We start from the raw sequence: 12881 nt of genomic DNA, 5'->3' as shown, positions 1-12881 counted from the left end.
GTGGTTTTACCTCCGGCCATTTCCCGATAAAGGGCTGAACTGTGCTTGGTTTTGTGAAAACACAATAGGGGAACACCACTCTGTTTTGGCATCTGTGTGCAAGGATTAGGTAAAGGACAGCTTTATGAGGGGCGGCTCTTAATGTCGTTAGTGCTGTGGTCTCTCTATGTGGAGGGTCTTTTGGAGCATCTCACGTCTACTCTGGTGCCCTGTAGGAAAAAGGCTTTACTGTTACTAAAGTGGATTCAATAGCAGTTCCCGTGAGGCCTAGGAAGTCTCATGGTTGAGCACAGCTCCATTTCAGTATTTCTTTAAAGCATTTTTGCACAACCCTAATGTGGGAATGTGGTCTTTGGTGTTTAACAGCATCTAAAAGCACCATTTCGGGGAGCTTTACACAGTAATAAATCACTTAGCTTTAGCCTCTTTCGGTTGCATAGTAGAGATGAAACTGTCTATAACGTATATTTCAAGCTTGAAATCACCTGCTCTGAAAACACATCACTTTTCTAGAACATGGTGTTGTTAATGAAAACAGAACTAATCATATCGCATGGCTTTTAGGGATTAAAATAGGTTTGGGCTTTTCTCTGTTGTGTAAAATAGCAAACAGAATTGTAGTAAAGTTTTGTGTGAGGTATGGCTGGATAGAGACTATGGAATTGGGATCATATGAGTGCCATATAAACTACCGTATTGAAATAATGATTTAACTTGGAGAAATTAACCATCTATATAGTTTTATGTTATGATTTAGGTAGTCTTCTCGTCCTTTAACAGGAAGATAGCAGAACTCTGTGTTATCCCATTCTCTCTAAAGAAAGAGACTGTTATGTGAGAACCAGTTTATGCGATATTTGGTGCCTTTATATAGGGCTACAGAGCTGTGATTGAACTGGATCAGTTATCTTTAAGGCTGTTTAAATAGGCCGTTCTTAAGGTATAGAAGAGGCTTCCTTTGGGAACAGATTTGGCGAGAATTCTTCAAATCTCCTTTGAAGTTAATGGAGGGTATTAAGGGTAGTCAGCACCTTCTTAAGAGAGAAATTTAAATTGCTTTGATTCATTTCATTTAATTTTATATTTGCATCTGCTGGTCCTGGATTTCTCCTTTCTCCAGTCTCTCAGAGCATGTTTGTGATAACTTTGCCTCCTGAGCATACTAGATTTTATAGTGGATGTTTTCATATTTTTCCCTGGGTGTTGTAATGCTGATTACCAAAGGATCTTGGGCCTTTGGCTTCCTGTGAGAACAAGATAATTACTCTCCAGTAGGCAAAGCATGACGTACAGTATCAGCATTAAGCCACTGGGATTCCAGTCACTAGTGTAGAACAATATTGTGGGTAAATGAATAAGCAGAAGTTTATCATACTTCCTGCATAACAAGGTTTTTGTTAAAGAGACAGTGAAAATTGTTTTCAACAAGGGCTAGTATAAAATGAACACCCTCGCAGCAAGCATTACTTAAAAATATATTAAAGTTCAATTTCTAGACTTGTTTATTTCTTTTTCTTGCTGAAAAGACAATGGACTCTTTTGCTGCAGCAAATTTGTATGATAGGACCATCAATTGCCTTTTGGCAGTGGCTGTTTATGGCCTTGTGAACACAGAAAGTGTATTACTTAAGAGTATGGTTTCCAGATGCACCACCTACTTAACTTATGGAAGAAAGTTGTACCAATAAAAAGTAGAGACATTCCAAAAGCAATTTGCTTGCTTCACACTCACCCCCGGGAATCCTGTGTTGTGATTCTAAGGGTTGGCCCTGTTCGCCCCTGAGGTAGATGTGGGTTCTCCCTTGTCTTCCTCCTTGCAAAGCTGTCAGTTAAAAATAACTTATGTATTGGGGACAGTGGGAGTAAGTTTGAGAAGTTTAAGTTAGATGTAAACCATAATAGAAGATAATTCATAAACATAGTGAGCTCTCTCCTCCTGCAAGAAATGGCCAACGCGAGGGCTTATCCACGCAGCAGGATTACTCAGCATTTTTGTAGAAAAATAGTTGCTCTGCTATAGCAATACTGATCACTTTGCTTATGTTATAACAAAGCAAAATAAATGAAGTCTTTGAGGAGCTCTGTTAAGTACTGGAATTACTTAAACAGCATGAGGATTTGTGTATAGCGCAGTCTATATACACAGCTGTGTCCGTGTGTATTTATTGGTGTCTAGAACATAATTTTATGTGTCCTGGCACATACACATGTATGTTTCAGAGATAATTGTACAAAAGCTTCTGTAGTGCATAAGAGTTATGGGGATACTGGTAAGGAGTTTCATGTTTAACTTTGTTTCCTTGCTACTTTCAATTTACACTGTGCATGTAACTGCAATGTGCAGTTACTTATTTATGTTTTAATTGTGAGTTTCACTGGAAGCTGAGCATCAGCAGTCTCTGCAGGAAACTGGTGCTTATGTATGAGCTGAGATGAGTAGGTTGGTTGCTGTGTTTTGATTATGAGTCTGAAAGCTGAAGGCTGAATCTTTGGAGCCCCAAGAACCATTGTCAAATGCAGCAGTCTAGATCTTGATGATGTGTTTGATCAACCTTGGAGGCAGAGAGAAGAACAAGAATGCGTGGAATAAAACTACCTTAATATAGTATACTGCTGTTCTGTCTGTATGATTAAGACACTTCTTCCCACGTGTGATTGCATATGCATGGCCAGACACCTTCATATCTCAATTCAACTTGGAATTAGGTTCCATTGTTTTTTTGGTCCAAACAATAGGAAAAAATTCAGTCTGTGACATTTCAGTATTCCAGGCACCAGGACCTGATTTAATCTGGCTTATAGATGGGTAGTTTTACACTTGAACAAGTTGGATGAAAGTGAGTGGATCAATCTTTGTTGCATACCCTATACAGGAATTTTATGTTTTACAATTAGGTGTTATGCAGATATTTTCAACACCAAGAATAATTTTCATTTTGATAGTGTTGCTCTTCCTTTGAAATTGTGAAGCTTCTGATGACTAAGTAAACACTTTTTTCCTCTCCTTTGTTTTCTTGCAGCCAACGGGGTACATGGAAAACTCCATTTCCTACAGTGCTATTGAAGATGTTCAACTGCTCTCCTGGGAGAACGCCCCTAAGTACTGTTTACAGCTCACAATCCCAGGGGGTACTGTCTTACTACAGGTACAGTAAACATAGAAGTACAGTTCTCTTTCTGTCTCTTACATGTGTCTCATTGAATTTCTGTTTGCTGTTCATGAAGTCTCAGTCCTAATTAGCTGGACCCAGAAAAGGCAGAGAATTTATTGCTATCAGGTTGCCTGCCTGCCAGCGAGTTTGGTCAGGGTGATACTTTTGAAACTTTTCATATTGTTTGATAGTTAGAATGGGAATTTTGCACCTCAGTGGTTTAATCTTCTTGCTGATTTTGTGATCCAGAATAGTGCTCTGTGGAATAGTGCATTGATTCAGGCCTGGAACAGTTGTATTAGTGTAGTCTGATTCCCACATGAAACAAGTCAAGAATTTCATTCTCCAGCTCTTACAGGAAATCCATAATTTGTAGGCGAACAAGTAGGTATCTTTTTCTTTTTTTAAAGATCTGGTCTTCGTTTCATTTTTGATCTTCCTATTTGAGGCTGGATATGTGTATAGATAGATAGGTAGACCTCTGCGATCAGTTCTCTAAGAATTGTTTTCAAATAGAAGGTTTCGTATTTACATTATTCAACTGAAAACCCAGCTGTTTGGCCCCCAGAGAATTTTGAGCAGTCATGACTTGGAAGAGACTGAACTGACTCATGTGTAGTTCTTTTTCACTTACTTCACTGGTCTAATTCTGGGGTTTTGCCCTGGTTTGTGAGTTAGGACTGTGAAAGTTGTCGGGTTCCATCTGAGGAGAGGGTCCCTGCTGGGTTTTCTGGGTGGCTGTTCAACTGCTTGCTGCCCTGGAAAAGGGGGCTGCAGTCATTCCCCCTTTTAATCTGAAAAAAGTGCAGCTGAACTAAGTGTAGGTTAATCTGAGAGTGTGTGATGTAGTGGGCCCTTCTGGTACGTAGGGTTTGGGTGCATTTTGAAACATCTCTGGAACACAGGCATGTGGTCAAAACCACACTGAGCATATGCACGTGGCTCTGCTCAGTGCCTGGTGAATTTATGTGGCTCAAAATGAGTTGCTGATTTGAGGCGTTTCCAGGGAGTGTTGGAGTCTGATTTTCAGACAGGCTGCTGCAAGTCCACCTAAGTCCTGATTCTGTGGTTTGAAAAGCCTCTACTGTGCATGTCATTAGGGGAAGCAGGAAGATGAAGTCTGGTTTCCCAACAGGTAGATTAGGGTCCTCATTATTGTGAAAATCTCCCTTGTCTAATCTGCTAATTGAATTAATAAGAGAGAAACTCATTTGTTGAGTTGGACAATTTTGATTTTTTCTGGGGATAATTTTGACTCTCTTTATTTCCCTAAATTTGCTTAGTGATGCTAGGATTTATGCTTTTATCTGTTTCAACAGCCAGATAGAATTATGTTTGCATTTCTAAATTATGTGTCTGAGTCTTTATTCCGTAGTTTGTGGTATCTACCTTTACTAGCCTGCTTAGCAGTAAACAAGAGAAAATTTGAATCCATGGCTCCCTGCTGCATTTAAAGGGAATTTGTTGGGGCATACAGACTTATAAATGGAGCAGCCTACCGTTTGTTTCTTTAAAAAAACAATTCATTGCATTTGTGAGAAATTAACATCTTAACATGGATGCTTTGGTATTTTCTTTGAAAAAAATTGCTGTCTTTGTGTAACCTCATAGGAACTGATAAAGAAATGGAGTGGGCTGGGCTTCTCTTATGTTTGTATTTGACTGTCTGTGCAGACTGGATCAGATTCCAATATAACTTCATTAGAATTTCAATGTCATTAAAAATGGAAACTTTAAAAATGTTTTTAGTATGAGATGGTCATTGGAAGTGTCTGGATTCATTGAACATGACCATATCAGAAGGAGTATAAAAATAGATGCCCCAAATACAATTGCAATGTGTATTAATAAGTCCAAAATGTTACTGAAATTTATGTAAGTGTGCTTAAGAAATGAGATGCAAAAAATAGATTTATCTCCTGATTGAGTTCAGCAGAAATTCTTTGGTATATGTGACAAAGAATCTAAGCATGCAAAAGAGATATTCACTGAGGTTCTGAGAAACAGATGCTGAGAAATTCTCCCTTGTGTACTTAAGCATTTCCAGATTTTTGAGAAACTTCAATACATTTATGGGAAATTGGGGCTTCAGATCTTTTACAAAATCACTCTGCCCTGATAGTCGAAGCAGCAGCATACTGCCATGTAATGTCAGACTCTGGAATCAGGAAGTGTATGATAGTGGAACAAGTAAAAAGAGCCCAAACGATATTCTCAATAATATTCCTTCCGAAGTGCAGTTTTGATGCTTTGTGGGCTTTTTTTGTTTTGTTTTGTTTTGTTTTTAAGACTTGATCTGAATGAGGTTACATGTTTAAATGAACTGTTTTGACTTCTTTTTCTGATCTTGTAGTTCTGATTAATTTAAATTTAGGATTTTTAACATATGTTTTTGCACATACTTTATCATACGTTCTTTAATAGCATATGATATTATTGACAGAGTTTGACATAAATGGAAGTATTTTAGTAGTTCTGAATCACAGGCTTTTCAGAATTTTCATTTTGAAGAAAAGTTTAAAATTTCAACTACTTCTGTTTCTCCAATTTGAAACAGAAAAAAATTTCGCCCTAATGGGATCTCCCTCAGAATGGAAATTCATTTCCAACCAATTCTCATAACAGGATGTCGGCATGTGGTATTAGGACATCTTTCATGTGTTTGTCTGTGTTAGGCATGATAAATGCCACAAGAGAGTTATATTCCATGTTCGAGTTCTCATTCCCTTGTCTGCTGTCACCAAGGTCTATTTCTGGGTTATTACTGCACAGTAATGAGTCAGAGAAGGAAGAGTGCCATTACCTTTCCTTACATCATCCTAATGTCCTCTCATAGAAATACTGACCCATCCCAACCTATTTTAACACATGAAATTTGACAAATAGCGCCGGAGGTGATGCAGCTTCTCTTAGGAAATCAGATCATGATAACAGGATGCATCTACCTGGGTTTCAGAGGAGGGTTTGGTTCTCAAGCAGCAAACAGCTTAATCTGGACTGGGATCACATTGAAAAGTCATCTTCGTGTGTGTGCTTCCCACTCAGTGTTTGTTGTATAAGCACAATTGTCTGAACAGAGACGTGTTTCAAAGCACAGTGTTTGTTTCAGCAGTTGGGAATTCTCATCATCCCTTGTGGGAGTCATGGAAAGTCAGTTTTCTAGACATGCTGGTATGATGCAGTGGCTTATGTTTTCTTTCTCGTTGCCAAATGATTTGATTCCTGGTTGTTCCAATGAGAAGGAGTGAACTCTCATAGATTTTTTTTTTTCCTCTCCTTTCATGCAACTAGGATAGCAGGTGTGAGTGAGGTGTTGCTGGAAAAAAGGTTCATAAGACACAAGCTCTTTAGGCTAGGAAATGGGAACTAAATTTAGCCTATGAAGAAGTGTGAGCTCTTTAGTATCAGTAATAACTGGGCCTATTTGCAATGTGCTAAACTTTGGTCTTCCTGCTTTCTGCTTATGAAGTACCGTGTACATTTCTGGTATTGTGTGAATGATGATGAAGAGGATGCAGCAACTGATAATGAAAAAACTGAAATAACCTGTTGAAAGTGAATGAAGAAGTTAGGGAGGATGGAATTTTACAAACTGCTCATCACCAAATGTAGAAGGGGTCCCAGGAAGAAGGCTTTAATATTTCATTAAAACAAACCTGCCTGTTTTCCTATGAGGTTTTCTTTCTTTCAGATGGGTCCTAAATGCCTGAAAGCCACTTCTTCCAACCCTAATGCCAATGTTGTTTTATTTATTTCTTGGCAATCGGGTGTAGTCAGAAGGGAAAACAAACAGAACAGGAAGCCTTGACAAACACAGCACTCGCACGGTCAGGTCGGTGTTTGAGTGCACTGTTTTTGCCAGGGAGTCTCCACAGCGCATGTTTTCATTGAGTCTTTTGGTAAAAATTTATTTTAGCCTGCAGTCCAGATAGAGTTCTCCTTGGAGAACCCAGCTTTTGGTTAAACGTGAGTCCAACCATTGCTGGTGCGGCAGGGCCATACGAGGTCCACGACCCGGCAGAACTGAATGAGACGAGGACTATTCCTGTGCAGTTCCTGAGGCATTGTTAGGAAGCAAACCTTTGTAGCAATAACCAACAACTCTGTGTGTACCTTGAGTTAAAACAGAAGAATGGCAGGCTTGAACAGTGGGCCTGCTAGTTGTAATGGAGGCACACCTCTGGGACATGCATGAGCAAGACGCAGATTTTGTACCGACTGCATCTGATAGCAGCGTGCATGCCACGGGGATTCGACTGCCTGCCGCCCTGAGCGAATCTGCAGGGGCTGCTCTCTTCCTTTGTTCCCATGTGTGGTAGGTTTTGCATGGAGAACCTGGAGCGGAGTAAAACTGACTGATAATAAATTGGTGCAGAGAAGCCTGTGATATGTTAAGAGTCTCAGTAATGAATATCAGCTGGAGGAAGGCATAACGAAACCTCATTCTTCTAGTTAGACATCAAGCGAGGGAAAGAAAGAGAAACGGAGAGTAAAACCAGTAAGAGGTAAAAACAGAGCGTGGATCTTCAAATCCTCTTCTCGTTGCCACTTCTTTTCAGATGGCAGAGTTCCTTAGGAGGGTGTGCGTGAAGGGCGCCAAGCACCAACGTTGGAACTTTTTGCTATGTGGACAAGCCTGTTCTTGTGTTCCTCTGAGTAATGCACATGCCAGTAAAAAGCATAGCCGTAGTGCGGCAGAGCTAGCTTACTGTTAAAGGAGCGTGGTAGCATTGCCTGTGTGGTGGACAGGACAAATCGTCTGTTGATGCAAGCTGTTGTAGGCATGTTGATATTGGTGGAGCTTTGAGTATCTGTATTAGCTCCGGGTCTTTACCGTCATTTCTGGAACGATCTGCTTCTTGCACAGTTTGAGGGGTTCTGTTTCTCAGCAGTAGCCAGGTTTCTGTTTTGTTTCAGCTCTTTCTCACCTGGGTGGAAGTTATTACAGAGGCTGTAATACTGGCATGAAATAATTGCTCAATTTCCTATTTTTGTTAGAAAAAAGAATCTCTTTTTTACAGTTTCACTGCTTTTTAATGAAAAAGTTTATTCCTACTCATTGGCTAAGAAATGAAGCAGTTGGGTTGCAGAGAAAAATACTTCTGTTTTTGAGCAGAGGTGTAGATTTACTCATGTTGACCAAAGCTCTGTATATGCAGACATTTGTTCTCTTGCACAATTTTCCTGTTGTGAGCAGTCTGTTTGAAATTATTGGAATTAATCCCATGAGTAAAGTTGGTGCCACATCACGTCCTCAGTGGCTTTTTGAGAACTCTCTGACTGAGCATTTACATCCTAAAAATTAGAAAGTAAAAGTAAAATTAGTAAAATTTGGCATCAGCCCATCTCAAGAAAAGACCACTTAAAGTAGGCACATGGAGGTATTCTTGCTTGTTGGAATAAAAATGCTATAAGTAGTTTTGAGTCTTTCAGCATCTTCTAAGGGTTTTCTTGCTGCATTTTCCTGTTCGCTAAAGTACTTTTCTACTATGTAGTGTGGTTGTGCAAAAATGGTGGGAGGCCTGCATTATGCAAAAAGCTCCCAACAGACCTTGGTACCACCCACAGCACAGGTAAAGCCATTGTATGGGAGAACAAAATTCGTGGCAGAATTGGGGCCTAACGGACTAGTCAAAGAAAATGTGAAATAGATTCAACTTGTGGAAGTGCTACCTACACAGGGACCTAAACTGTGTTTTATTTAGATAGATACAAAGTCTCTAATATACGTCATTCATGTTTTAACGGCTACTTGTATCAGCAGCAGGCAAAACATTTCCAGACTGAATCCTTTCTTTTTTAAGTTGGAAAATGCACCTGTAAGAATTACTGGAGTAGAGCCGGACCCGCTCTGCAGGCAAGACAGAGTGAAAACAAACAAACAAGCAAAAAAAAAACTTTTTCCGTGCAGCCAAAATACCTAATCAAAGCCTATTTAGAGTCTTTTGTGTCTTATTCTCTCCTCTTTATTGCACACTAGAGATGAATAAATACAGTAGGTTATACGCCCAGCTGGAGTAAAAAGATGTAGGTGTCAGTGTGCTGGAAGTGATGACTTCAGTGCAGAAGTGCTGGAGTCTAGGAGTGCACGTTAGGTAAGTCCTAAGCCTGCAAAACTCTACGTGTGTGAAATTGAAACTAGAGGAGATATGGGCCCAAATCCAAGCAGGAGCCAGCCCTGGAATACATGGATTTGCTTTAAGGATCAGGGAAAGGAAGAACCTGACGATGGATCTTTCTCCTGTTTCAAGGCTTTTCTCAGCAAGGGGCATTTCTTAGATAAAGGCTTCCATTTTATGACATGCCTTTGAGTAGAAATACATTACTGTTCCTAGATACAGAGGAGTAAGTAAGGCACAATATAGGCAAAACCATAGCATACAGTGCCTGCAAAATCAAAACAAAGAGTGAATAATATTAGCCTATAAGATATTATTCTGAATTGGAACAAAGCTGTCATCAATTCAAAGATGAATTCTAGTTCCCTCCACAGTTTCACACTTTGGTACTTTGCTTTAAACTTCAGAAATTTTATGTACATGTAAGTCTGTGTGTGCAGAGGCGGCAGTCAGCTGGACAACTGTCTGGATGGGCACCTAAAAGACACTGATGGCATTTCTGTCATCCAGCACATTGTGAAACTCCCAGTTCTTTCAGCAGGAAAGAAATACCTCAGTAGTCCCTTTCTCAGTGTAGGCCTGGAAAGGAGGAGGGGGGAAGGTGAGGTGTTGTGGAAGAGCGAGATGTTTGTTGCCCTCTGCAAAAGATCCAACATTTCCTGCACACAGCTGTGGTTTCGCGACTTGCTAGAATTAGGCAGGCGGAAGGGTGTGCTGGAAGGATTAGCTTCAGCTGCCTGGCCAAAGCGGGGAATGCTGGTGTCGGGCAGCCTCTTCGCGATAGCAGTGGTCGGGTTGGATGAGTTTGGTCAAACCATGTTTAACGCTGTGGAAAGAGTACTGTTGACATGACCGTTAACTTTCTAAATTCCTTTTGCCATTGATTCCTGATCATTAATAGAACCGCGGGGATTCCCTGAAGGTTAGTTGTTCTCTTCTGTGTTTGCTTGAAACTGTTGTTGTCTTTGTATTCATTTTTCTTGGAAGAGGTCTTGGATGAAAGCTCTGACAGTTTCTAGTTTTAGAGTGGTTCAGACTCCAACCCTAGATCCAGATGCAGGGTTTTTCTGATCTGTCTTCCTTCTTCGCAGTAGCCAGCACTGCATATAGACATTGCTTGGTCCCCCAGTTGAAGCCTGGTCTCTTTGCTAGTTTCACTCTTTAAACGGTGTTTGTATGTCACTGTCTTCAAGTTCCACAATTCTTTCCTCTGCTGGTTTTGTTTTCACCATTTATGTCGTTCTTTGTTTTCTCCTTGAGTATTTGCAGTCCCCTCACACCTCTGCCACAGCCTGATGCTGTTGTCCTCATTAATTATTTCTCTCATCCACTTATATGTAAGTTCCTAATTCTTCCTTTGCAGGGGCTCTAGGAGCAAAGTTGATCAAAAAATCTACCTACATAACAGCATTTTCTAGGTATTTATTGTGATCTTGCAATCTGTAATTACTGACTGCCTGAAAGTAGGAGAATATTTAACAGTTCTCAGCAATTTCCATTTAGTGCTTCAGTATTTGCTCTCGCTTTAGACTGCTTTGGTTCAGGTTATGTCATGGTCAGACCTGGGGCGTAAGTTGGGTTGGTATTTGCCTGTTTGGGGGAAGTACTTCATCTCCTGGTGTTAGCTACAATATAGAACATTTTGCATTTTATCAGTTTAAAAAACAATATCTTAGGGATCTTAGTTAATAAGTTAGCATAGCTGCTGTATACTTAATCAGTATTTTGATTTTTTTTGTTTTTAAGGAGGTAGTGGATGTATAACGTGCAACTTTATTGTTGCCATTACATAATATGCATGCTCAGTCCTAAAAAAACTTTCACAGCTTTACTTGCTCTTTAAAGGGCTTTGATACGATCATTTGAAATGAAGAAGTTGTATCACTGTGACATGCAACTACTGAGAATCAGGAAAACCACCTTCTAAGAATGAAAATAGGCAGTTGTTATACTCGCTGGAATACTGAGTTTCAAGAAACGTTGGAGGAAATCAGTCCTTAGCCTCCTCAGGGCCAGAAAGGCAAAGGATTTCTTTCAGAACAGAGTATTTGTGGCTCCCTAAGGGAAGATGTGTTAGTCTAGCGGAAGGAGCCCGTGGCTCGAAGTTACAGCTTGGGGAGTTTCTGGCCTCACTTTGGTTACTGAGATTTAAAAAACTAACAGTTTCTTCCAACAAATTTGTTAACGAGCTTGGAATTCCTGATAAAAAGAGCAGTATGAATACCAACTGTTGCAATTTTAGCAGTTTTTTTGAGTTTTACAGGAGCCTATAATCATTTCAGTTGACACAGTCTTACACTTCAGCACTGGGCACTTCTGTTTCTGTTCTTTTGTCAGCAGAGCCCTCGTTCTCTCCTGATGTCTTCAGGTTGCATCTCTTCCTCCAGTCTGTGCCAGCACAGCTGGACAGGGCTTCAGACATGAATTGCCTCTTGGTCTTCCCATAGACTGACAACGTTGCTGTCCCTGGGAATGCTGACTCCATTATAACAAAATGTGAAACTTCACCTAGTGTCCTTTTGAGCTCTCGGTTCCACAGGGCCGTTTGTCCAAAAACTGGTGCCAGTATTTTTCTTCCCCTCCACGGAATGGCTTTCTCAAAAATACAATTTGATTTGAAATTCAATCTTTCATAATTTTTTTTTAACGTACTGTTTGGAGAAAGATGAGAAATATCTGAGCATGTTTTTACTTCATGCCTTTTTAACATTGTCAAAAAATTTTATTCAGGCTTTATTGTGGCAAATTGCTGTTGCTCTTTCTGTTATATTCAAATATAGTATAAAACCATATTGAATTGAAATTCAATTATATAAAATGTAAAGATAAAAGATATTTCTGTCATATTATGATACACATACATAACATACTGTGTAAATAGCAGACAGAAAATGATTAAATATGGCAAACTGAAATCTCGTGAAGTTGAGAATTTTTCATTCTGCCCCCCCCAAATTTATACTTTTATAATATTTATACTTATTTGAAGAGTATAAATTATTAAATATAATGATTTACATTTATTTTTTTTCTGTTGTTTCTACCATCTCATATTCTGATATGTTAGCATTCTTCATGAAATGGAAAGTCTATTTTTGATAAACTGTGGTCAGTCAAGACTATTTATGATGGATTTGTGCTGCTTTCTTGCCTAGAGATGTACTGGATGAGTGATTGATTCTTATTTTTATATAAAATTCATATAATATGTTGCACTTACAGATATTATATTTATATAATATGCATTTACATATTTTACAGTATATAAATATATTTATATACTGTGTAAGTATTTTTGTATAAATATAGTACTTTATATATGTGTTTGTATGTATACAGCGAGAGAGAGAGAATTTCTCCATTTAATTTACAGAAATCAATCCAAATTCATGTCACTGTGAGATCAGTATATGAGCTGGAGATTAAGCAGAATTCTGGTAGCCGTGCAATATTTTTACAGTGAATTTTGCAGGAAATAAAATTAATTCTGCAGTGGGGATTTTGAATACCTTATCTAAAAAGGTGTTGGGGAGAAAAAACTGTTGAAGGATGCGTTAGTTTGCAAGAAGTCTGTATTTTTCTCTAGTGAAGAACCTCACCATTTGTTTGA

At 39.2% G+C, this 12881-nt stretch overlaps 1 protein-coding gene across 6 annotated transcripts in view; it reads left to right on the top strand.

Annotated features, from left to right (window-relative positions):
• Positions 1-12881, top strand: part of CMIP (c-Maf inducing protein) — a 140367-nt gene that overhangs the window by 70198 nt on the left and 57288 nt on the right. For all 6 annotated transcript variants that reach the window (XR_011143295.1, XR_011143294.1, XM_068956042.1 and 3 more), the window contains exon 2: positions 3021-3146. Coding sequence is in view for 4 of the 6 variants with exons in the window: in XM_068956042.1 (XP_068812143.1) it covers positions 3021-3146 (126 nt within the window). In the remaining 2 variants the exon portion in view is untranslated. The remainder of the gene's footprint in view (positions 1-3020; positions 3147-12881) is intronic.

Source organism: Struthio camelus, chromosome 10 (genome assembly GCF_040807025.1).
Source record: "Struthio camelus isolate bStrCam1 chromosome 10, bStrCam1.hap1, whole genome shotgun sequence".
NCBI classification, from domain to species: Eukaryota; Metazoa; Chordata; class Aves; order Struthioniformes; family Struthionidae; genus Struthio; species Struthio camelus.
Note: the sequence above shows the minus strand (reverse complement) of the source record. Positions and strands in the feature narration are given on the sequence as shown.